General features: G+C 38.3%; 1 protein-coding gene across 4 annotated transcripts; it reads left to right on the top strand.

The window, feature by feature from the left end:
* The first annotated feature begins 63 nt into the window (after nucleotides 1-63).
* Nucleotides 64-26562, top strand: SLC16A4 (solute carrier family 16 member 4). 4 transcript variants are annotated; one of them, XM_051993078.1, is made up of 7 exons: nucleotides 64-3632; nucleotides 11735-11867; nucleotides 13008-13151; nucleotides 13332-13493; nucleotides 18040-18251; nucleotides 19181-19274; nucleotides 26107-26562. In XM_051993078.1, exons 1-7 carry the CDS (start codon nucleotides 3459-3461, stop codon nucleotides 26259-26261), a joined length of 1074 nt encoding a protein of 357 aa, XP_051849038.1. In that variant the 5' UTR covers nucleotides 64-3458; the 3' UTR covers nucleotides 26262-26562. The 4 variants fall into 4 exon arrangements, with proteins under 4 accessions (XP_051849038.1, XP_051849036.1, XP_051849035.1 ...); XM_051993076.1 differs by lacking the exon at nucleotides 26107-26562 and adding exons at nucleotides 15878-16342; nucleotides 21456-26095 and having other exon boundaries at nucleotides 64-13151; XM_051993075.1 differs by lacking the exon at nucleotides 64-3632 and adding an exon at nucleotides 15878-16342 and having other exon boundaries at nucleotides 11770-13151.
* Nucleotides 26563-26927: the final 365 nt, after the last annotated feature.

Below are 26927 nucleotides of genomic sequence, written 5' to 3' on the forward strand. Positions count from 1 at the left end.
TTCTGTCATATAGCCTAGATAACATAGGATCAAAATTTCCTGTTTTTTAAAAGGCCTATGATGCCACCTGTGTACCTTTCCAAATTTTCCTAAAGTTCCTGCTTTCTCATAAAAATGATTTCCATTGGTGGAGATATGGTGACTAATTAACTTTAATTTATTTCACTAACAGAGGACATTTAAGGAAAAATGGGAGAAGTGTGAAAGTACTACATTTGTCTGTTAAAATATTAACTTTCTGAAAATAGGAAACGTGTCCTCTTAAGTTTTTTAACACATAATCATGTATAAACAGGCAAGCAGATTTTTTGATCGCAGGCAAGTGAAATTTAATTATTACTCTACATTGAGAGTAGCTATTACCAGTGTTAGGAAGAAATTGTAATTCTACAGTAAGAGAAAATATTTCTCTAATAAATATACTTTAATGCAATAAATATTCACTGAAGTTCTGTTAAGGTCTTCCATGTTATCAAGTCAGAATTTGCCCTTCTTCATTTTCCAGTCTCATGCCAGCACTATTCTCTGAAGATGCTTGTAAGACACATCTTCATGAATTTGAAGATGACTTCAAGTGTGCCTCACAACATTCAGAGTCTTCACCTCGATTGTCTTCTGGAACCCTTCATTTCTGTCAGTGTTTCTCCTAAATTGTGACACCCAGAAGTAAACATCTCTCATTCTCATAGTCTATCCAGTAGACACTGCTACAGATAACATAGGACAAGAGTTGTTGTCTGCCCTATCATCCCTATGCTGAACTTAATTTTTCCTAATCCTAAATGAAGGATTTCACATTTACTCTTAGTAAATGCCAGCATGTTCTATTCAGTTCATCATACCCACTTATTGAGCTATTTCTGGGTTCTGCTGTCTTACTATGTAGTGTAATGAGGAGAAAAAATTGGACTCAGGAAACATGAACCAGTATCCCCATTTTAAATATTTATTTGTATTACTTACTTCACAGGGTTGTTATAAGTTGTTTTTAGTTTTTTAAGTAGTTAAATGTGATTATACAGTTCTTCAGGTCAATTTCTGCACCTGCCATATTAAAAGCAATTGGAAGTATTTAAGAGGATCTGGCCTTTTGTCAGGATGGGTAGTGATGATGTTCATATCCTACTGTAGTCCTTACCATCACAGAGGTTTCATCACCCTGTAGTCAACTCAGTTATGAGCCTGTCCACACTTAAAGTAGGCTAATTGTGCCAGCTGCATCTTCAAGAATTCAAGGTCACAGCACCTCAATGGGAACTGAAGTATCACTTCACCGCGGCTGCCAAAAAAAACCCACACCCATGCATGTTCTCAAGGATCATAAATCCTACTAAGGGAATGGGAAATAAAGGGATCCAGAAAAAAGGAAAGCATAATACTTTGATAAGAATTCGATTTTGGAGTCAACACCTGAGCTGAAGGCAAAACAGACATCTTTTAAGCATGGAAAATGTTCATAAAGGAAATAAAGGCCATAAAGGAAAATGTTCAATAGGTAAACTAAAGTTAATAATTCAGAGCAAAATTGGCTTAGGTATATTGAGAAGCTACCTGCACAGAGCTAATAATTAGGTCAGATGTTAAGGAATCACCAAGCAGTTAACAGGCTCCAATGGGTAAGGGATGGTACTTATTGGGTGTTAAAACAGTCACACTTAAGGAACAAGATAATGAACCTGCCAAAAAATAGGATCTGTTACTAGAGGAAAAGCAGGAAAATGATGTCACAAAAGCCAAGGGGAAAATAAAATTAAAAAAACAAAACATGGAGTGGGCAATGTAAAGTTTAGAGTTGGAGGTGATTACATCTTATACTTCATTATTATTCAACAGTTGGCTGGAAGTCATGAGTTGGACTTGTTTTAAGCGGAGAAACTTGAAATTTGAAGGTGTTTTGGTCATCAACTTTAACATTAAAGGTTCCAGTGATGAAGACAGAGATAAGAATGGAAAGTTCAGGCACATGCTCAAGTAAATTAAGAAAAGGAAGAATCTGGGGGCCAGGATGAAGTAACCAGATGTGAATTTCAAAGGAGACAAGTCTGGTATAGCAGTTGGAAAAGAACAAGTATATTGACTCCTGCTTCAAAGGAGGAAGGAGTGGAGAGAAAAAGCTCCCAGAATCATTGAAAGGATAGCTGAGGATTTTCAGGAGAAATCCAGAAGATGTTAGTTTAAGAGATTAATAATGGAACTGGGGTTGTTTGCAAGAAAATAGGGTTTTTGAGGCAAAGGTAGGATAGGTCTGAGCCAGGCATAGGGATGAGAGCTAAGAGGCCACAGAGGGAAAAATTTTTGCTTGGATCAAATAACAGACCTCGCCCCTCCCTTCAGGAAGTAAAGTCCACTGGGAATGAAGCCTGGTTTTGCTCAGTCTGCTCTTTTTTCAGGCTCCTATAAATGCTCACTTGTGCTATGTTTCACAGTATGCTGAAGCAAGAAGCTGTTTATTGAAAAGGAGTAAAAACCCAAGACATGGTATATTTGCTTTTCTTCTAAAAGAGCCTTACTTGATGAGGCTTTCTTTCCTGAGTTTCGCACCAAAAGGTAAGACAAATGTAATTTTGTGCTTCATTTGATGAACAGTCTGGATATCTTCTTCTCCCAATACCAGCCTTTCTCCTTCCCCATCTCAGTCCAAAAATTCAAGCATTTGGTGTTATCATGTTATCCCAGACCTAGGTCTGTTCCCCACCCAATTACCAGTACCTATCCTGATGTATGGAGGATTAATAAATTAATTGTGCTAAATGGACCCTATTCTAAAGTTATCTTTAATAAAGGGCTCTCTGGAGGTGCCTTAAGATGTCTCAGGCTTTTTGGAGGTTGGGGAAGGGCTATCAGACCTTATTAAGGGTATTAGTGAAAAGAAGGAGCCCCTACAATTCATCTTTTTAATCACTTCCACAGAATTATGTGCTAATCGTTTATTGAATTAAAAGTATTTCCCACACTATCAACATAAAAAAGTAAAAGGGAATTGGTCAAATCCATTATGAGAGAATAGGGTGAAAAGGCACATGAATGCTCTTCATTCAAACCAAGAAATAGATCAGGAATTCTTCAAGATTCCTTTTCTCAAATATGTGAAAATTTCAAGAAAGGGATCAGGAATCTCTCAGGTTCCTTTTCCTCAAATATGTGAAAATTTCAAGAATGTCCCATGTTGACGGGTCAAGAATTTTATAGATGGTTGGTATCCCTTTGGTGGAACAATCCTAATGATCTTTACCTCCATCTGACCCACAAAGAGCATAATTTTCAAGGACCATTACGTGGCAATCAATTTTCTTTAATTAAAAAAAAAAAAAAAAAAACCAGGACTGAAGAAAATTCTCCAAACTAAAAAATAAGTGTAAAAACAGAATGTCTTAAAACCAAGTTCAGAAAAATAAAAGGAGCAAGTAAATTCAAAAGTGGTGGGTGTTTTCAATTAGTAAACTGTAGAATATCCTAAAATGATTGAAATTGAGCTTAAATTACTAACTAGGAAATGGGCACTTTCTTACAGGATTTTCTTACGAGTGAGAGAAGTGGGACCAATCGTCATGCTGAAGGGGACAAAGTTACATCCTTATACTGAACCCCTTGATGGAGGATGGGGATGGATGATAGTATTTCATTTCTTTCTGGTAAAAGTTTGTGAGATTATAATTTTTACTTTCTACTAGAATATCCAAATTATGATCAACTGCTTTACTTTAGCTTCCTGCAGTTGGAACATGGGGAACATGGTCCTTTCAAGGAAACATAAAGGGATGCTAAAAGGATATAGAGAGGAAAATTAATACTTTGGCAAATGTCCATTCCTGCCTCCCTTCCCTATGTATGTATGCAAGTATGAGAGTCAGTGGCACAGGATTACCCAGTGTGGTACACCCACATTAAAGAGGGAACTCAGCTCTATAAACAAAACAGAACTGCAGTAGCTCAAAACAAATGAGAGATATGCAAATTTAGAGATATCTCCATTCCAAATGTTTGAGTGAACTATTTGTGTTTGATCTGTGGCAAAATCTCCCAAGCTCATATTGGTCTGATCAGCTCCAGCTGGACACATTGTGCTCTGATCCCAATATGTGATGTCATTTTGAGCTTCTTTTAGAGAGATAACTGACCACCCATGGTCAGCAGCACCCATCATTCTGGAAAGGGACAAAGAGAGTAGCTAAATTCTCTTCAGAAAGGCAGATTAAAATCCATTGTCAATATACAACTATTTGTAACTTTCTTAACTTTAAAAAAAATTCTACTGGAAAACTGACCTTTCCTCATTCTGAGTTTTCCCTTTGTTAAAAAGTAACTAGCCTTCACACTCAGTTCTACAATTAGTCCCCCTTTCCTTGAGGAGCTTGAAGGAGAAGGAAGGGGGGAGAGGGTCAAGTTGACCCACGGTACAGTGGAAATATCCCCCAGACAAGGTTCATGTCTACCTCTATCACCTTCCCATCACTCATTCTTAGAATGGTAATCCTATACAACCAGACACAAGTCAAGCTTTATTGCCATTCTTAAGAACAGAACTTCCTTCATTGTATACACTGGGTGATGGTGCTGGTAGTAAGGAAATGAAGAGGGGCTCCAAATAATTTCCATTTGGTTTTAGATTGAGTCAGAAAATAAAATAATGCGTAGGCCTTCAGGTTGAATCTTTTTCAGCTCAGTCTAATAGGGAGCAAACTACATGTCTTATTGTGCAGTCATGTCTAATTCTTTATGATACCATTTGGGGTATTTGTGACAAAGATATTGAAGTGGTTTGCAATTTCCTTCTCTAGCTCACTTTACAGATGGAAAAACTGAAGCAAGAAGGTTAAGTTACTTGCCCAGAGTCACCCAGCTAAATAATTGTCTAAGCCCATATTTGAACTCAGAAAAATGGGTCTTTTTGATTCCAAGTCCAGTGCTCTATCCACCACACCACTTAGCTGCTAATAATGTATCTAGGAAGTAAAAAAGTGTTCATAGTGGAGACCAGAATTTACAATTCGTGGCAATAACCAGTCAGCTGTCATATCTATCTCTCTTGAGGGAAAGGAAATGGCCCCCAAAATCAGTAGCAGGACAGATATTCCTTGGCTGGAGTTCATTCAATGCATCCTATTAAGTTGACAATAAGTGCTAGCCAGCATTGTGCCAGTACTTGAAAATATTAAAGTGAGCCAATTTCAGTCTCTATATTCTATCGGAGAGAAAAGTGTCCAGAAATATAGGACACACACAATATAAAATGCAGATTTCACAAATAATATACCGTAATGAGGGCAGGGACAATCAGGAAAGGCACTTTGGAGAAGGCAGCACATAAGCTGAGCCAGAAGAGAAGAAGACTAAGGTTGGGGACCACTCCAGGCACAGAAGCTAAAGATGATGTCATGAGAAGCATCAATAAGGTCCCTTCTCTGCAGCACACAGGCAGTGTGTGCAGCAAGTAAAGTATAATCAACCTGGATAGTCCAGAATCAGTCTCTGAAGGGTTTTAAATGCTAGAAGCTGTGGAAAGCTTCTTAAGCAGGTGTCTGGTCAAACTTGTACTTCATTTGGCAGCTGGAGGGAAGGAGGACCATTTGGAGAGATGAAAGAACCTGGGAGGACAAAAAAAGTAGACTATTGCTACATAGTCCAGGAAGGAGCCAGTAAGTCAGAGACTCACAAAATGCTTGGGAACCACAAGATTGTTTCTGTCCTTTGTTCTCGAAGAGGACCTTAACATCAGGAAGATGATGCTGTGACATGCAAATGAGTGGGACTGAAGTGAGGGAGGCTGTGCAAGATCACCAGCCTCGCTTTCTCCTCAGCAGCCCTCTGGGTCCAGGGACCAGATACAACTCAGGAGGACTGGAGGTGGCCCTAGATGCAGTAGGAGATCCTGGCCTTTTGAAGCTAAGGTCTTTAACAGGCTTCAGTTTGATTGAGGCAGCACCTACTTGGTGGTTAAGACTAGGTAGGAATTGAGGCAAAGAATGATTTCTTTTACCTACTCAAAAAAACCTCATCTGGGACAATAGATCCTCAAGATTGCTGGCCAAAATAGAAACAACTGCCTTTAGAAGAAACCAGATGCCAAATGCTGATTTCACTTTTTCTTCTCTAGAGGAGAGAGATTTTATTTTCAACATGAGATGCTACAAAGTAACTTCATAAACTGCATAATTCCAACTAAAAAACTTGAGAAAGTACTCTGTCGTTCCTCTCCGCCCCCCTCCCCATGCCTTTTTTTTTTTTTGTCATATTGAAGGCTTAAAATTAGGCTACTTGAAAAAATACTTTCCAGGAAAACTTTTCCAAAGGCATATAATTGTTTTTGACAGTAAAATCACTTTCATGATACCCAGAATTTTTAAGGAGATCGCTAACCTCATTTTCAGATGATTACCACCATTAATTTGTGTCTTGGTGCCATATTTCAGATTATGTTAGGAATGCTCTTTCTGGGCTTCTCCAGCCTGAGAATCAGGCAGGGAAGCAATATGTCAAAACAAAACAAACCAGCAATGGAAAATCAGGAAATATGTCACAACTATCAACATCAAAAGAAAACTGGCTTCTTGCTAAGTGTCCTAGAAATCACATGGGGGAGGGGGGGCAGAGCACAACTATAACGTTTTAGTCCTCCTTGACATCTCTGCAGTATCTGATACTCAAAATATGTTTTCTAAGATGACTGGACCCAGCTCATCCATCATCTATCCAAAATTGCCAGGCAGCTCAACTTTATACGCAAAATCTATTCAAGAATGCATGTTATGGTCTAGCTAAGAGATGTTCTTCGGGGCCTTGAGGCTCAAAAAGAAGCCGGTGTTAGAGATGTATACCTGAGAGTCACCTGCACAAAGTTAATCTAAATTATGGAAGTGAATGAGATTCTCCTAAGAAAGAACTAACATTATGAAGAAGAACTACCTTAAAAGATTAGGGATAATTGTGAATTGGAGGTTGAAAGACCATACTTGGAATTCCCTTTTTTAAAAAAGATTCTGAGAAAGGAACTGGAAGGTGATTCTAAGCTCTAGAATACTGTGGTTCTACAACAGCTTTATGAAGCAGATGGTCAAGTCCTTTTCCTTGGGATGGTTATAAACATTTTACATATAAACATACCCTAGTCTTACAAGGCCTTCACAATGCAGCTCCAACACGCTTTCTTTCTTTCCTCACTTTATTTCACATTCTGAATCCCAGCCAAACTGCACTATATAGAGTTTGATCCCATTCAATCTTTTTATTTCCCTTCAAGGTTCCATTTATGTGCAGGCTCTCCATGGAATCTTGCATAATTCCACACAAGCTAAGATAACCCCAATCTTCATTCTGGGTTGAATCAGTTTTTCAACAGTTTTCAACACACACAGTACCCATTCCTAACTCTTATAGTGTGACCTCTTTGTGGACAGGCTGTTTTCATCTTCTAAGGACAAGTTGGAACTTAATAAGTGTATGTCAGCTTAGAAGCGTAAGTCATCTTAGAAATCATGTTTGAATATCTGATACTGTAGAGATGTCAAGGAGGACTAAAAAATAATGGCCAAGTGAGAGGGATGGAAGCCAAATTTCAAAAAAGATAGTGAGGAAGTAAAGGCAATCAAATGTAGTCTTTAAAATACCTGATAGGGGCAGGTAGGTGCTACAGTGGATAGAGCACCAGCCCTGTAGTCAAGAGGACCTAAGTTCAAACCTGGCCTCAGACATTTAACAATCCCTGGCTGTATTACCCTGGGCAAGTCATTTAACTCCGATTGCCTCAGCAAAACAAACAAACTGACAGTGAAGGGGAATAAAAAAATGGATGCTAGCTGTAAAAAAACAGAAGGGTCAAAAAAGAAACTATCCAATTTGAGGAAACCTAGCAGATGAAAAGATCCATAATTTTTGGAATCATAACTTGGGAGACAAAATGGGTTCAAGTGCACAGGTAAGGTAATTCAACCCATTCTTTTGGGGAAGTTTTGAGACTTCTCACACTCCTTTCTATCTACTCCAGTTTATCAATGTCCTTCCCTAAAACATGGCACCCAGAATTTGAATCTTTGGCCACAGGTAAGGAAACACTTTTCCCAAGATGTTCAGGAAGCTTTTATGAGGCATCTGTGACAGAGATATAAAATCTCAGCATTCAAAGCTACTTGAGAGATGACCTAATCCAACCTGTAACTGCACAAGCCATATGCTATAAAGTGGGAGGAACAGGAATGGGATTCAAAATTTTGAGGAAAGAAAAAGTTTGATGAAATCACATTAGGGAAAGAGATCTTGAAATATTAGAAAAAAATGCTTATGTCCCCAAGTCTACTCAGAGAAACATCCCCAGCTTCTTCAACCCATTTTATGAGACAACTGAATCTCTTCACTATCCTGGCTGGCCACCTCTCTCTCCCAATAATGCTTCAAAGATGAATAAAAACAATTTAGTAAGTTTTCAGGGAGGATTTCAATTTCCTGCCAAACTCTTTAGTTTTAATCTTCATTGAAGATCGTTCTCTTTGGTGGAGGAAACAAAAACAAAAAATGGGTCCCTACCTAACAGAATCCTTACTAAGCATACCTTACTAATCAAGGCTTATAAACGTCTTATTTCCCTAGGTGCTTAATTATTACACCCTTTGTCACCTAGCTACACAGACTAGGTCCTTGGCACAATTTCAGTGTTGTGCAATTTCCTACTCATGTGCCCAAGGCTACAACCCTCCTGGAGATCCACATTAGAAAAGTACAGCAAATCTGCCAATTGACATTTGTCCTTATTGCCACTCCCTTCAGGTTTAAGAACGGTCTGTTGTGTCCTTGCCAGTCTGACACCTTATGTTTCATTGGGCACTTGCACTAAGGACTCTTGGCATTAACCTGTTTAAACTAACAGTCATTATTTATTACTGAGAAAGATTCTCATCCTATCAGTTAATTAAGGTGGCCTTATATTGACAGAAAAGGAATTCATTCTCATTCACTCCACATCTGGGCCATTGAGATCAGCAGAATACAAGTGGGAACAAAAAACTGACCCACACTTGTTTGAAGAGCAAGCATTCTACAAAAGGGTTTGCAAGCAGTCCTCTTCAGTGAAGCAAGTCATCTTCAACCATGGATACTTTAGAGAGATCTCTAATACCTAGAACCAAACAACAGGAAGCATCTGGAAAAAGTCTAAATATATGATCCCGGATTTTTTTTTTTTTAAGCAGCAGGACCAGGACTTGAACACAGGCCTTCTAGTTCCAGGCCTAGTACTCTGTCTTGCTACACAACAGAACAGAATAATTAATGAGAAAAAAAGGGGGAACAACTCCAGGATCTTGGTCCTGGACCTAAAGATGATGTACAATTCAAAGACCATTTGGGCTGTGCTATGCCAAGTTAATAGGAAGACAGCAATAAAATGAGTCCCACTCTTGAGCAGTTAGATTTTTAGTAAGGGAAAATGACATATATGAAGCTAAGAGTATGCAAAAGACAGGATAAAATAAAATGGGAGTTTGGGGGATGAGGCAGAACGGCTTCCAGTGGGGATAGGGGAAAGAGGAACATGGGGAGGGGAAGGGAGAAGGGGAGAGATTAGGAATAGAGTCCACAACTTTTACCCACGTTTAAACCTCCATAGGACACTACCCTTTCCTGATCTTTCTTGCTGTTATGATTCTCCACTTTTTTTTTTTTTTTTTTTATAGCTTTGGCCCCTATCAGTTTGTCTCGCCATAATCCTCTGGGATGACACTTCCTTAGAATCAGACATTGCTACCAAAGTTCCTCCAACTCAAGCTTTCCTTCTCTGGTAAATAGAGCTACCTGCTAGGACAGACACAATCAAGACCCCCAAATAAGACTGCTCTTATTTGTATTCGTTTGTTTTACATGGTTATCAGTGGGTATCCCTTACACCCCCTCTATAAGCAGAAGATGAGGCAAGATTCATTTTCACCTTTGTGTTCCTAGAGCCGGGTACAGGGCCCTAGCCACTGTTTAATAATTGAAGGGGTAAGAGAATGTGGTTGAGCCAGGAAGGAAAGGAATTATCTCCTGTATTCAATAATTTCCATCTAGTACCTTACAGTTTACACAGCAGTGGCTGGTACAAATATCATCTTAGAAGCAGGATCCCATAGTGGAATGACAGACCTGAAATCAGACTTACGACTGAATTTTGCCTCAGATACTCTAATACTGGGATCTCTGTGACTAAAGGTAAATTACCTAAGTGCTTTGTGCCTCCGTGCCTGAAATACCTACCAATGTAAAGACCAAACAAGATATAGTAAAGCACTCTACACATCAGTTTTCATTAATTTTATAGATTGATAAACAGACTCAAAGGAATGAAATATGCCTTTCCGGCCAGCCAATCTTGCTTCTGTTCGACCATCACAAGCGTCCACAATGTGACTTGGGCAGGGGTAAATTCTTTTGAGGAGCCATTTGTTAGAAGAAGGGAGTGATGAGGTGATCAGTATTCTATTCTGTGTTAAGGTACTGAGATGTCTTCTCAAAGACACTCTGGGAAAAACAGATGAAGTCTACAAAGTTACTGATCCTGGTTCAAAGAGAGGAGAGGTTGTCATTTAGCCTGCAAGAAGTGAACATTCCACACCCAAAGAAAGTCACCATCAGCCTTTATGGGTAACAGAAACCAGACTCAGAAATCTAGAGTGATAACAATTTACTTCCTCTTCTAGTTATTCTTCTAGTCTTGTTCTTTTGGGGGACAAAAATGTGGTTTACCCCCCAAAAGTGTACTAAACAAGGGGAAAGGAACTCTAGCCAACTTTGAAGAGAAAGCTTGTACTATGCATGGCCAATTTCCAGTCTGTGCAGAAAAGAGGTCATTGTAGAACATGGTGGTTTAATAAGATACATTCACTTCCCCGCTCACTCTCAGAGCTCTAAGAATTCCAAGATAAAGCCAGAATGAAATCAGTCAGAGCAGTGTTCAGCAGCTGATACAATGTTAGCAGGTCTATTATTCCCCATTTAGCTCAGCAGACACAAGGCCTTGAGGGAATAAGTATTGAACCTCCCTGGAAAGGGAGCCCTTCACCAGGTAACAATTTGGACTCTGGATCAACATCATCTTTGGGCTAAATACCATTCTCTCTTAAAAGATATTTGGAAAGGGATTCCTCTTATCTTAGAACTAAGCAAGATGAAAAACAAATACTTAGGGTTAATTCACAAAAATCAAAATAACATCTCTCAGAGACCCAAGGCAGAAACTATCATATAATTTACACGCAGGAATTGGCCCTCAAAGTGCCCCAGATCCAGAGCTGGAAGGGATCTCTGAGATCACACAGAGTGCAGGCCTCTCATTTTACAGATAAGAAAGCCGAGACGCGTAGGCCTCTGCCCCAAGTTACACAGCCAAGTCACTAGTACCTCTCGGACTGTCCCTACATAGTTCTGCTTTTCACCAAGGCAGGTGAGCGATTTAATGATGGGGGAACAAGCTGAGAGCTAACCCTCTACAAGTATCAGCTGGAGCCATCAAGATCCTGGACCACTGTGGAGCTGGAGGGCAAATGTGAAATCTGAACCCGATTCCAAAGGCTGCATATAAGGCCCCCAGAGCCGAGCTTGAAGCCTACAGCTCTTTCCACTTACACGCTGTGATTTTATCTGAGTTTTCTTCAGGATAAAACACCAGCATCTCCTCCTACTGCCTCTCATGTGAGCTCTACCGTCCTCCGCTAGGGACCACCTAACAGCAAAGTCACTAACCTGAACTCTCTGGTCTGCTTGGATTTAGGTGAATATGCTTCTAATGGGAATGACCAAAAACTTTGCCATTTTCTTCGTGGTGTTTCAAGAAGAATTTGACAGCACTTCAGAGCAGATCGGCTGGATTGGCTCTTTACTGTCCTCGGTCCGCTTCATAGCAGGTAGCAGACAAGCCTGTTTCAGAGAGTGGGTGCCCCAAACCAGCCACCGAGGCTGAAGGAAGACATTGGGCAAGGTTCCCTTGACCTTGGAACCTTTACCAAAATTCACTCTGACTGCTCAGCACCCAGTTCCTTCAAGGAGAGTCTTCATCTACATTCTATTGAGTGCCTAATTACAGTGCAGACCCAACTTCCAAAATTAATGATTATATATCTTTCTTAAACCCTGCAAATCCCATAGCATTAGCATGGTTTGGCAGGCTGGACATCATCAGGTCAAATATTCAAGGTCTATTCCATAATACATTCATGGGCACACCATGGATGCAACTATCCTCCCCTACCCATCACTCACCACCTTAATTCCAATAGATGGACTGAAAGCTGAAACACAGCAAACTGACTCACATTTTTCTGCTGAAGTACTTTAAAATGAATTTTCACTATACTAGTCATCCCAACTTCACTAGCATCTAACACGATATGAGTACCCCTTAGATATAAAGAGGAAGGGCAGAAAATGCTATGGACTTTCTATTAATAAAAAGACAGCTTAATGGGCTGTCCTGACACTGGTGATTCACCTTTTATCCCCAAATATTCTGAAGATTGCCTTTCAGCTTCAACTTCTCCTTTACTAAAATAAATCCTTATTCACCTTCTTGAACCCTCATTTCCATTCAAGCTGTTATCTCCTCTCCCTTTTGTCTTTCCTTAAATACTAGAGCTTTCCAAAACACACTGGCCAACAGATTGTTAGAACACTTCTCCTATACATTCCTTTATTCTATTATTACTTCTATCTCTCATTGCTCTTGGTCTCTCCTAACATTTTTACAAAGCCACCTCTCCCAGGCTATTACCCAAATGAAGCTTCAAAACTCATATGCTCCCAATTAATCGTCCTTTTGGTCTACACATTCTGAAATTCAACTGGGTCCATCAGATAACCCAGAAAAACTGTCCATTTTTTAAGTGGTAGGCCTTAACTTTTCCTTCAAACCTTCTTCATCTTAGAAATCACAAAATAACAATGGTGCTGGAAACTCTCCTTCCTCATTTATGCTATAAAGTTTGACATCTGTTGTCTTAGTTTCAAGAATAACCTTTCTTTTTCAAGTCTCATTCCCTTTTCCTAAGGTCCACTGGCTGCCATATTCTGTGAAAAATTAGGAGAGAAATCTACATCCATTTTTGGTGCTCTCCTTATTTGCACTGGATATTTGATCAGCAGCTTGGCCACAGGCATCTCCTTCCTCTGTATATCTATGGGACTTCTACCAGGTAAGTCTAAAGCTATCTGCTGACATTAGCTGATCACTTTTGTTGTACATTGGTTCAATTCTATTATTTCTTCTCAGGAGGGCTGTTTACTCATATATCTTTTTTTACATGTTTACTGAATCCCTACCTATCCATGGAAAGGAATCTGATTCCAAGTTTTTGCTTTTGCATTATTTTTAGGTTTGGGCTCTGCTTACGTATACCATGCAGCTACTGTGATAACTGCTAAATATTTCAAAAAACGACTGGGCCTTTCAATGGCTATTGCTCGTTCAGGGATGGGGCTGACATTTATGCTGGCACCTCTCACAAAAATCTTGATTGATGAATATGACTGGCCGGGTGAGTCATCCTGACAATAGCTCTACGGACATTTTAAACTTTGCTAGACTTAAGAATGCATTTTAAAAAATACATTCCTTTCTCCCTTGACAACTTGATGGCTGGATGCTGTGGCAACCAGTTTAATGGGAAATGAGTAGAAACAGGAAGACCCTTAATTTTCTACTTCCCTAGAGATGGACTAGTGGGACAGGTCTCTAAATATTTTCAGTGCTTATCAGCGGGCATCAGACAGAGACTTTTAGAGCTCATTACCAATCTCTTATTAACTCACAAAGTTCAGATACAAGAGAGAAACACTGTGTAACTTGGAAACATACAACAGTAAAAATGACGAAGCAAAAATAGATATATCTTAGTAGTTTCCAGTATTTTTTTTCTTCAAGATTGGCAAATAAAGAAGAAAAAAGAAAAATGGAATCTAAGCTTAATATATAATAATAATAACTTATTATTATATAATAAATAACAATATTGGGGAAATCCCCCTCTCCTTTAAGAACAATCCTTCTCCAGAGACACTGCTAATAATACATTATTAATAATAACAAACATTTGTTAATATTTATCATCATAATATTATCATATAATAATAAAACATTTAAGCTATTACAAATTTTATAAATGGAGGAAAAAATTATACACACACACACACATTCTCTCTCTCTCTCTCTCTCTCTCTCTCTCTCTCTGTGTCTTTCTTTCAATCCTGGCAAAGGAGTGAGTGATCTCCCTTTCTTGGGGGATAGGGGGAAGGGGAGGCAGGGATAGAATACAGTACAGGATGTCATCAGTGCTGTCAATGCAAGATCTGTGTACTCTGGTTTTGCTTAACTGTTTCTGTTACAAGGTAAGACTCATGGGGACTTTGCTAATGTAAAATTTAAAAAGTATCTATTAAACTGAAATACACAGAGGACGTGTGGACCCACAGGCCCACAAAAGAGCTTTATTTGTGATGGCACTCGGTAATCACTCTCCAAAGGAGAGCTAACATGATCAGAGAATCAGTAACACAAAGTGCACAGCCTAAGATAACTGAATCCCAAGCACCTCTTATCACTGTACAAAACTAGGAAGTGAATGTTACAGTTCTCATCATGACATTTTGAAATTAATAACTGGGATTCATGGACATTTGTTATCTTCCAAGATAATTTAAATTGTCATGGGATGAGAAAAGCAGTCAATGTAGCCTGTGGAATAAGTTCCAAAAATTTTGGAACTAGTTAATTCTACACTGCCAATCAATATGTCCTTATCCCAAAAGATCAGGGAGGGAGAGGGGGACTATGAAGTATTACAAAGTATTAATAGTTGAAATATCCTCCTTAAAGTTTTCCTTTTAATTATTCTTTATGAAAACAATCCATCACTCATTCTTACCTGTTTCTAAAGTAAATCTGCATTACTGTCACACAACACATGACTCTAATAAAACCCAAGCTGTGTAAGCTAATATTTCCACAAATCAGATCCCTGATGCACCTACGAAGGTTACAAACCTAAGAACACTGTTCTCTTTCACATTAGCTCTTGAGATGGTTCAGGTGTCCTAATGCACTACCCACTGAACACTCTGGCCCATTCAATTTGGACTAACTCTCAAATGCCTATTATTTGAATTTTGTAACTAACGGGTAATATATAAAAATGAGCTTCAGTAATCCTAGATGAAACTGTAGCCACTTCCTATTTCCCCTTCTGCATTCTCTTACCCCTTAGAGTCCTCACCTCACCTCTCCCCCTTCCCAGTACTCCAGCTACAAAGAACCATCCCCTCAAACCTTGCACTGTCTACTCATCACTTAGAGATATGCCAAATGCCAGATTCTTTGCCTAAAAGCTGAGCTCTTATTTATATAATGTTAAAATAATTCAAAATAAGTTATAAATGCCTTATAATACTTAAATGTGCTTAAATTTTTAAAAGAAGTGTACAGTATAAAATTAATCTCTAATTGGCAGAATGTAGGTTTTCCCCCACACACCTGGCTGCCCCAGGCTTTTAAGGGAAGAAAAATAAGATGTAGGCTTATTTTGAGCCCCTATTATCTGATCTCTAGAAAAGGGAGGCTGATAGGGAGAAGTAGGAGTAAAAGAGATAGGCAACTCTAATTCAATTCCAATTCCATTTTTTTTCATCTCTCTTTCATCTTCTAGGATCCCTTCTTCCTCAGTGACAACTAGGAGGGTTCCTTATAATTAACAAGGCTTAATGCCTCAAGTTATAATTTCAAACTACAAAGAATTTTTTCAATTTTGTGAATATGATTATTTCAATTCAAAACTTTTGATAATGAAAACCAAATCTCTACCAAATCTATAAAAACAAGATGAGAAGGAAATGTTAAGTTGAAACATGAACCATATTTTCTATTTAGGTGCCCTTCTACTACTTGGAGGGATCTCATTAAATTTAGTGCCCTCTACTATGCTCTTAAGACCGATCAACCTTAAAAAGGAAAAGCCCATGGCTACCGGAAGTCCGGATGCAGTAAGACCACTGGAAGTTCTAGCCAGCAACTATGAAGGGCAGTCTCCCACTGAAAAGTGTTTAGTCAATAAGGATGGACGAACTGGTCAAGAGGCAACAAGCTCGGGATACCAAGAGGATGACGGAGAGGTCTTTAGCAACAAGCCTCGTTTTGGAGACAAAAATGCCGTCCCATGGACCCACCAGCTTCATCTTGATTTCTCTCTAATTAAGAATCCTTTGCTTTACCTATTCACCTGGTGCTTTCTCTTCAGCCAGCTAGCGTATTTCGTCCCTACGTTCCATCTGGTAGCCAGAGCTAAAACTCTGGGAATCGACACTATGGATGCCTCCTATTTAATTTCAATGGCTGGTAAGAAAATTAAAACTCTATTTTATGCTGGTTGTTTTCCAGGCTGTTAAGCTTTATACTTAAAAGGAAAGATGGGCCTAACTCTGGTAAATTCCAACCTGTCATTTTCATTAAAAAAAAAAAAAAAAAAGACCAACAAGAAAAGAAAGGTGAGAAAGAGGAGACCACTTAAGAATAAAGAGCCTGGAAGAGAGTTTTCAATATTCTACTTAAGGTTTTCCCTAAATACAGATATCCAGAAACTATGTTATTAAATGATGAGTTCTAGTAAGTCAAATTGCCTACACTCAAGTTTCACATCTCTCAAACTTTCCCCATTGCTGGGATCTTTCCTCTTTTGACTCTTGGTATCTTGAGCTTTCTTCAAGGTTCAACACATCTTCTATCTCCTATGAGTAGTAATCTTTTCTTGATTCCCCTTAGTTATTACTGTTGTCACCCTCTTATGAGAGAAGTAGCCTTTTCTTGATCCCCCCTTAGTTATTACTGTTCTCACCCTCTCAGATACACTTAGATTATTTCCTCTGTAGAATGCAAGCTAAATGGGTATAGGGACTCTCTCTTCATTGTCTTCACAGTCCTAGTTTCCAGTCCAGCACTTTGTATAATGCAGACACTTAATAAATGCTTACTGAATTAATTTTTCACATATATTGTAAATTTACACTCTGGCTTTTGCAAGACAACAGCTGGTCCAAACAAAAAAAGATTAACTGTCTATAAGAATCCTCCATTCCCTATAGCTATGTGAAATTGATACAAAAAGTGTGGTTTGGAGGCTTTAAATGAACATCTTTCCTGGAGCAAGTAAGTCCTATGACAATTTATATTAAATCCAAACTAGATACACTGAATACAGTAAAAAAAAAAAAAAAAAACCACAACACTCATTCTTTTCTTCATCAAATTCTTGATTCGAATATCTTGATTTTATATAAACTCACAGCAGGATAAAAGATTTCAAGAAGAAATCTTACAAAGTTCTATTATGGAAAAAAACCTACAAATGTGATTTATGCTCTAGTCTCCCAAATCAATTCACATATCACAGTGAAGAAGCTGATGTTGTGAAAGATAATACACTTCGCATTTCTTACTTGAGTCATCCATTATTACTCACCACTTTCAACTTGCATTCAACCCATAGAATATAGCGATGGATTATTAAAATTTTATATTAGGAGATAAGAAAGAGTCCCAATTTTTCTTTTTAAAAAACTTTATTAATTATGCTCTAACCACCTTTCCATCTCACAAATATCCGAGCCCAACAGCACAATGATTTGAAAGTTCTAAGAGTCTACCCAAAGAATCCTGCTTAATTGGCAGAAAGAAAACTAGGAAGATCTTCTACAGAAAGGATTCCTTTGGGAGCTAATGGGTGGCCTGAGTTTCTTGTAGGGCATCCCTGAAGCTCTTAATCCTTTTAGAGAATCTCAGAAAAAAATGTGACTTTTAATCAATTCTGATTAGAGTTCCTCTTAAGGGATTTTACTAGGTGTATTTAGAGCCAATGAGCCAAAGCCAGACACTAATGGCAGAATCCACTAAATCTAATTTGTTCTCCCAGCTCCCTCCCATTACTCACCGGCTTTCCTTGTACATTTACGCCAGGATGCTGTGGACAGTCACTCCCTTTGAGGAGGTGAGCCGGTGGTGTCCAGGCTCTCATGTGATCTCTCCCAATGTCTCTCCAGGATTCACAGAGACCATCCTGCATCTGCTGTCCGGATGGGTCGCTGACCAGAAGTGGATCAATAACTATCATTGCTACAAGGCTTACCTCATCCTCTGTGGCATCACCAACCTGCTTGCACCTTTAGCCACCACATTTCCTCTACTCATGACCTACTCCATCTTCTTTGCCATTTTCTGTGGCTCTTATATGGCGCTCATAGTCCCTGTAATGGTGAGTAGATATGCTCATTAAAACTGTTAGAAGAAACCTTAAAGAAAGGCAATGAATTATTGCAATCTCCCTCAAGAGACTGAAGTTAGAAGTGAATTTGGTGGTTGGAGAAAACTGCCCTGGGGCCTGTGATGGCTAGAAAGAGTAAATAATGGCAAAGAATTACTGTATCCCTCTCCAAAGCCAAAAAGAAACTAAAGAGAACAAAGACAATTCAGGAGGAGCCTCAAATCTGCTTTTAATCACCACAGAAACTCTTCTGAATGCACTGCAGAGCTATGTTTGGCTCCTGACAAGATACAAAAATAGAGAAATATTCGTGGACTAGAAGGGGGTTTTACCTGACCTTTTGTGCCAGTTTTCCAGGCTGAGGCAGCAAGTCCTGAAAATTGCTGCCCAAATACTGTGGATTCAACATGGAACCAGGGCAGTGCTTCCCACGGGATTTACTTTCTCCAGTATTGTTAGCAGGGGCTTCTTCTCTGAACAGGAACAGGGTCTCTAGCTGTTTTGGCCTAGCTAATTGAGATACTATCAAAGAACCCTACAAAAATAAGAATGGTCTCATTGAGGCCACCAGGAGGCTCTCAGAACTCCATTGCCACAGTTTCCTACTTAAGCTGGTTTAGGAGAAGAAAACAGGTTATTTACAGCATCCTCAAATTAACTCTGGCTAAAATCTTAACTTCTACATATTGGCTACTTTCTGGGGAGGCCCCCAACTTAGCGCTATGAAATGGGAATGGCACCCTGGAGGTGAGCCCTTTCTTCAAGTACTTCCGGATGCAGCTTTTTGATGAAATACACCAGAAATTTGGTTGTGATCATTTGGTATTCAAAAAAAAAATTTTTTTTAAATAAAACTTGGGATAACATACTTTTTTTTTTTTTTTAAATATACTCCAACAATGGTTCTCTGATTCCAACAGATTGAACTTGCTGGGACTTCTGCACTAAATAAATTGTTGGGATTTACTGTCTTTTTTGCTGGACTGGCTGTTCTTTCTGGACCACCAATAGCAGGTAATTAAGTAAATCAACAATCAGGAAAATATTGATACATGCCTAAATTTATCAACATTTTGCTTCTGACTTATTCTCTTGCTTTCCCTTCTCCTCTTCCCCAAATGGTCTATGTACAATCCTACAAACTTGATGCTCCATCTTCTGACACTATATTCCTACAGATTCAGCCATTTTTCTTTCTCCTCATTTCCACCTAAAATCCTTCAAGGATTCCTTCAAGGGGTCAGCTCAAGGGCCACTTTCTCTAGGAAGTCTTTTACTGATCACCGAAGGTTAGTGGTCATTCACTCCTCAAATTCTTTTGTTCACTCCTTTGGGTACATGTAGGATTTCCTACAAAACAGGGGAGGGATATCAAGAAACTTAAAATCTTTTTTTCAATCCTTATATCCCCAAGTGTCTTGATATCCATTGTCTTATGCTTACACACTTAATAAATGCTTGTCGAATTGAATCTTGTCCTCAAAGGAATAGGAATAGGATTTTTGGGGGGAAATTGGCCCAACTGTTATAGGCAGATATCTGTGCCCTGTTACCCTAAATTCAGGGCCTTTCAGAACTCCATGGTCACAACTTGCTGGGTTGTGGAACTGCCAGACTTTCACTGAGGCAGACTCCCAATAGCTTCCTCCTTACCAGTTTCTTCCTTGCCTCAGCAGCAGGACCATTGTCAAAGGCATCTCTCTAAATTCTGATTGTTCTACAACAGCCCAGAGATCAGTCATTTGACTTTTCATGAGAAACTGTGTGTAATATACTGTCTGGATTAATAAAATTAGAAGAAAATGTGACAGGGGAGCCTTGTGGAAAGAGCATTAGCAAACATAGGCCCTGACAAATGTGGAACACTGAGCAAAATGAAGGCAGGTCTATGCTTATTTCAGTTATCTTCTCCAGACTAAAAATCCAACTTAAATTCACCTTAAAAAAAAAATTATACCTGGATAGCTGTTCTTGACCAAGGTCAGCATTTTAAGGGATAGAGTTGGAGAAAGAGGAAAAGAACAACTTCTAGGGGGAAATGTTCAGATGCTAGACAATAAATATAATACTTATGAATCATCTAGTAAAAATATAGCCAATAGAAACTCACTTTTATGCTTCCTTCAGCCATGACCAGTATTGAAGACAAGGAGGAACTTGATCTCGAACCTCTCATTTTTCACTTAGGTAGCCCCTATTTCAGACACTGTAAATTTAAAACTCAATAAAGGACAAAGATCAAAATAAAAATTATGCAGAAAGTTTATTTTCGTATCTGAAGTTAAATTAGGAAACTCCTTTAAATAAAGTTTTAAATGAAGAAGGGGAAAAAAATTACCAGATTATATTTAAAAACCAGTATGCATTTAATGAAATGGAGAAAAGGGAAATGTATACATGAGATTCCTTTAGCTGAACACTCCTTCTCCTACCAACAAAGATAAATGCTATTTGGCAACACTATTTATTTATTTCATATATGGAAAGGAGACCAGCATTTTAAAATCTAATATCAGAATTAAGTTTACGGGAAACTTCAATAGGCCAAGTGCCAGAAGGTGCCCAGCAGAGTGCTCCTATGCTTCCAATACCAACAAGTACTAATGAGAGTCTGAATTTAATTTGATTCTCTCTAATATGAATATTGCCTAGTTGGCTTACCTTTTAGGCCAAGAACACAGGGTAGGAAATGTCCCTCGATAATATATCAATTAGAGATAATATAATTTCATTTCTAATTCTAAAGGTAGAACACAGATCTGAAATTCTAATGTGTTCAAACTTTAAAAAAATAAATTTAAAGATTTCAGCATATTGAAAAACTAAAAGAAGAGCTTGAAAGATAAGAGGAGAGGGAAAAGAAGGGAATTATAAAACAAGAAAGAATGGCATAACAAAATACTTAGAAAGTGAGTGGGGAAATCTAAGAAATGTTCTAACTTCCAAATTCTGTACCATAACCTATATATTTCTTTTCTAAAACTAACCACCCAACCTGTAAATCTTAAATTCTAATTTTTTTTTATTATAAAAGAAAAGGATAAGGTTATTGTTGAAAACAAATGTTTATCTAGGGATCTTTGAATCGTGGGAATTTTTAGATTTAATATTATGCTAACTACAACAGCTAAAACAAAATTATGCTAAACTCCTTTTCCTCTACCATGACTGCTGTGCTGACCTGATTACAAGCAGCAGACAAGGGAGAATCATCAGGCATCAACCTGGTCTTTAACTCAACTCAAATGACACAATTGACTGGGAAGGTTTTTGTTGAACAGCAGCAATCAAGTCTGTGGCTCTTATCTCTACTCTAATGTTAAAATATTAAAGAAGCAGCAAAAATATTAAACCACTGACTGAATCGGTCTTTCTAGCAGGTACTGAACATTTTAAGACTTGTCTTAAGAACTGTGTGACAAAATGTCAGAAATAAAGTCAGAGATGGATCTTTCCACTTCAGTGCAAGTTACAAAAAATATTCTCTTTCCTGCTCAGGTCTAACTGAAATATATGACTCTCTTAGTGCCTTCTATCTCTTTATATAATAAGACTGCTACAGAAGACAACTTTTCCCAGGAATCCTCAATCTGAACACCTACTGGTTAATTGCTTACCAGAAAATTTATTTCTCCCTTCCTGGATAAGTGAAACAAGGGGGAAAAAAAAGTTAATTCTTTATTACTTGTTTTCAATTCAATTCAGGCCAACAAAGAGTGTGAGGAAATTTTAAATAGAACATAACTGCCTTTACTCCATTTTAAAGTCCAAGTATACTCACATATGCTTTCAAGTATTTATAAAAATTATTTCACGCATTTCTTTATTATGGATGTAAGACCAAAAAGTAGATAAATTCATAATTAGAACTTAACTGAAATTTGCTGATGTCTGAGTACTGCATAAGTACCTCACAGAATAAAAATGAATTTGACATTGTTCACCATCAACCTTTCCAACCCCAAAAAGTTACTGTGATTTCTGTCAGATCTCAGTAATACACCAAGGAGACCTCCAAGAAGTTTGGCTCAGTATGATCCCAGCTTGAAGCAGATTTCCTAGACCCACCCTGGGTTAATCCCAAGATTGCCCTTATGACTTGAACCATGTCAGAAATATCCTTTGTAGTTACCCAAACTTTATCACTAGGTTCTGCTACCTGAGATAATTTTTTAAATTTCAATGCTCAAACTTCAGAACATTTTCTTTGATTATTAATCTCATCTCAATGAGTCTTTTGATTTAGGGAAATCTGAAAGAAATTCTAATACCCTTAACAAACCTGAGCAGGCTATGAAGCAAATAGTCCTCAAATCCTAAATACAAATACAAAGCAAAAAAATGAAATGACTTACCTTCAATTCTTCATGATCCATCTACAATGCATGACTAATCTTTAAACTGCTAAAAGCTCAAATCTGTTAAATTGTCCCATCAAGGATTGGAATTAAAACTTACCTGTCAATAAAGTACAAAAGTAAGTCGTTTTTCCCCAATTCACTTTATGGTATCACACAAAAATTAGATTAATATGCACCCTCATCTTTTAAAGGTTTTTTTTTTTCTTCCTTCTAAAATATTCTTTAAAAAAAAATTCACTCATATTTTTGAGCCTGAGCAAACCCTTAGAGAAGGAACAATGCAGAAATGCATACAGTGACTCAGCAAGCTGCATTTACCACAGATTTTAATTATCAATAACAGTTCACTCAAATATCTAGAACTATGAATTACATGTGGAATTTGCTCTTTTAAGAAGTGTTGGGTTTCCCACTCATTAGAAGTGTTGAAACAAAAGGCTGGCTATTCATATAGTAGGCATTTTGTAGAGGAAATTCTTTTGGGGGTTTATCTGGACTAAAATTACTAATGGCCCTTTCCAACCCTGAAATTCTGCAATTCATCAAGTGTTATCTCCTCTATCTAATGATGCAAGCTTAAGACCTTAAGGCACTTAAACTTTCTCCTTCCATTTTTTATTTTATCTTTCAGATGGGTGGAATTTTTGTATTTTTTTCTAAAACAGATCCACAAAGGTTAAATGACTTATTCAGTCCATAGTGGAATTCAGGGCAACTTCTATATTAGAATCCAGTTTCCAAAGTGAGTAATTACAAATTGACTATAATCTCAGGTAGCTCCCTAATTCTGATATAGTTACCTGGGTTTTTAATACTACTTCTGCCACACTAGCCAGGTAACCAAGGGGTGAGCCAATTTCTCTTTTGGACTTCCTCACCATCCATAAAATAAGAGGGTTGGCTAAGGTCCCCTTCAAGCTCCTTCTAGATAGGACATTCTGTGACTTGGGGAGAACACATTAATCACGGCAACTCCCTATGAAATGCTAGCAAAATGAAACTTTGCTCTCTATCACCCTCCTCACGCCTTGGAATATTAGAACACTTTTATTCATATTCAAGAATTTCTATTAACCCTAACCTCTCTCCGGTTCCACACAGACACAGTTTCACCAGTTTTAACCAGCCACCTGAGACTTGCTTCCAGATACTGATCACTATGTTAAGTAGCTAAATTTCAAAGAGATTCACTGTTTTTGTCTGATGTTCTTAATCTTTTGAAACCCATTTTTCCTGATCTCCAAATGGGTGAAGGGTAAGAGGGACAGACGGCTTACACATGTGCCCACCAGACACCACCACAAGGCACCTATTGTGTCCTGTAGCCGCAAAAGACAAACTATAAATTATTTTATTTACATCAAATTGTTCTTGTAACATATCTAAACCCTGTAAGCTTCTATTTAACTCGACTGTCCCTGAAGTTCATGAGACCCTAAATCAAAAAACAAAGTATACCTCCAAAGAGCCTTTAACTTTTCCTTTTGGACAAGAACAGATCTTACTGTGAGGAGGAGAGGGAGTTCCTTCTACCAACAAGAAAAAGAAACTTCTCAGGAACTTTTAGCTTCCTGGGATTACCTGGGGCACTGAGAGGCTCACCTGGCCAGTAAGTAATAGAGGGAAGCCCAGAGCACTCTGACCTAAACAGGGAGACACCCCTTCTCCCTTAAAATGTCACGTGCTTAAATGAAATAAACTACTAAAATGGGCTGGGAAGAGAATCCAGTGGGAAATATGGATGATTTAAAAACATGATATTAACAACAAATTGTTTTTAATAAAGCATCAAACACACACACAAAGATAAGCCTTCCACAGGTGTGTCAAGGGTTGGGGGGGAGGTTAACCAGGAACTTACAAGCTTAATACCTTCCAGGAAAGAGGCAGGTATATCTTTCAAGTGAGGGGCTTTTCAGTTTAAATTGAAGATGTAAGAGAAGAGGAATAGAAGAGTTCTCTCCCTGTGAGTTTTAGGACAGCTCAGTCCAACACAACACAATTCAAGAGGCATTTATCATATTCAAGGTACTGCCAATGCCCAAGGCTCTAGGGAATCCTGCAGCCAACAATTAATGAAAAGGATTACTCAATTAAGGCTTGGTAAAAGCATGGGTTGAGTCTGTCCTTGAGGACTTCTCTTGGGGACCCTGGGCACACCGATGTTTCCAAAAGCACTCAGAGCACCTCACTTTCAGAGCTGTGAAGCAGTGTTTTACTATCAAGACTTACAACATCCTGGACTCGAAATAAGAGTTCTTTTATCTGACTGAGCCTTAAAACAACAGGGTCCAAGGCCTATAGCCCTCAACAGAAATAAGCTGGGCACGGTCACTGTCCTGCATATTGCCTCTGTGGGAAACCAGATGCTACCCTCCAGGTGGCAGAAATTAGCTTGTTTTCTGGGCAGAGGCAGCTTGCCTAGTGCATCGTGGACGCTCAAAACACATCCCTACTAGCATGAGTCCAGTCTGAAACAGGACTGATCATGTCACCTTCTGACCCATAACTCAAACTCTGTATATCTAAATCTCTCACACATCTCTACTCTGGATTTCCTAACAATTTAAAAGCTTCTAGAGTAACAGTTCATTGCCATTGTCTAATGGTCTGAATATTCTGGGGAAAAAAAAGGGGTGTCAATGGCATTCCTGATCCTTCTGATACATCGGTCAAATTGATCTTACATTTCATTATCTGGCTAGACTTGGCAGGCCACAAAGTAGTTCTCAACTTGCTATTGTGAGCAGCCAAGTCTAGAAAAGTTGAGAGACCTCATTTATTAAACGAGACAGTGCACCAATATTTCTGTTTAAGCCCTTTTTGACACAGAGCTTTCTGACACACACCTATTGCTACATTAAATAGCATTTCATCTTTACTTAGTCTTTGCTGGTAAAAGTCAATACTAATCCAATAGCTGGTGCCTAATTCCTTCTTTCCTTCTCCATCATCTTTCTTTTTTCTTCTCAATCACCTTTATTATCTCTATTTTTAAACTATATTTAAGATATTTCTTTAAAATCTAACTGCTCTCAAGTGCACAGACCAGAGATTGACAAACAATCTTTATCTCAAGATCTACTTTTGATTCTCCCAAAATTTTAAGGTCACCAAATATGGAGGAAAGTGGGTACTTTGGGGGTATGGGATGGTGGCAACCAGATGGGATGCTGACCACATCATAAAGTTTTCAATTCTTGCCTCTTCTTGACCAGAACCTTCTTGAAATAGCTCCTCCTTCAATCATATGCTGTTATATTTGTATGTCATTTTCAAAATTAAATTTCATTTTTTTAAACTCCAAATTTTGCCTTAAGATTTATTTGTGTTGAAGTCTATGTGAAATGCCAAATAAATCAAATTAAATTAAGTTCCTAAGGGTATATGACTGAAGGATGGTACTGCTATTTCAAGAAGGTTCTGGTCAAGAAGAGTCTTACTTTGGGACAGTCTTCTTCACAGAAATTTCTCTTTCTTTCCAGGTTGGCTATATGATAGAACAGAGACTTATGTCTATTCCTTTATCTTTTCTGGAGTGTGCTTTCTACTTTCATCAGTTCCTCTGTTCTTTATGCCCCTGGCCACAAAATGGGTAAAGAGGACAACAAAAAGCAGCAAAACAAGAGATTCAAACTAAAGCCCACAATAACTAAAGCCTGGAGAAAAACTAGAGATCCCTGATTTGGCATTAAGAAAAAATGATCACTTTTTAGCCAATGAAGAAGTAAAAACTAAATGTTCAATTAAAATTACAGTTTAACTGAAATGGTTAGTGTGGACTACTATTCTCTCACCACCAGACACTGCAAAATCAATATTCCTGTAGTTCAAATAAAGGGCAACTAGATCTAGCAAAACATGTGATCCAGGATTTTTCCATTTTTAGTTATACATCAACTTGCAAAAAGATTTTAATAAATTTGTAATTTGTTTCCCAATCATTTGAAGAATCTTTTCTTTCTGTTAAGCCCTATTACCTTCCCATAAAATGAATCAAGAGAACTGTTATCCTAGCTTAAAATCAGTGTTTCTCTGGAACCAGAATGGTGATTTAATTACTTTGTGGCATACATGTTCAATTTGATGTTTTCCCCACCTTTTTGTGTAGCTTCTCCACATGTTCACCACACTGAGTCAATTAAGTTTTCTCACCAAATTTTTGCTAATAGCTTTGCTTGCCTTCAAGGGAGAAATAAATTAGAGCTAGAATCATCAACAACATGGCCATGTTTGCTGTTCCTGCCCACAAAACAGCAGTGCATGGATTAGTGGTTAAACAGAACCACTCTTCCTCTTCCTTGGA

Source organism: Antechinus flavipes, chromosome 4, assembly GCF_016432865.1.
Source record: "Antechinus flavipes isolate AdamAnt ecotype Samford, QLD, Australia chromosome 4, AdamAnt_v2, whole genome shotgun sequence".
Classification (NCBI taxonomy): Eukaryota; Metazoa; Chordata; class Mammalia; order Dasyuromorphia; family Dasyuridae; genus Antechinus; species Antechinus flavipes.

What these genes read in the sequence shown, in the direction of transcription:
- SLC16A4 (XM_051993075.1), top strand. An exon ending in TGATGAATATGACTGGCCGG is followed by an intron (nt 13,494 to 15,877) that starts GTGAGTCATCCT and finishes TTTTCTATTTAG; the next exon opens with GTGCCCTTCTACTACTTGGA. An exon ending in TTCTGGACCACCAATAGCAG is followed by an intron (nt 19,275 to 26,106) that starts GTAATTAAGTAA and finishes CTTTCTTTCCAG; the next exon opens with GTTGGCTATATGATAGAACA.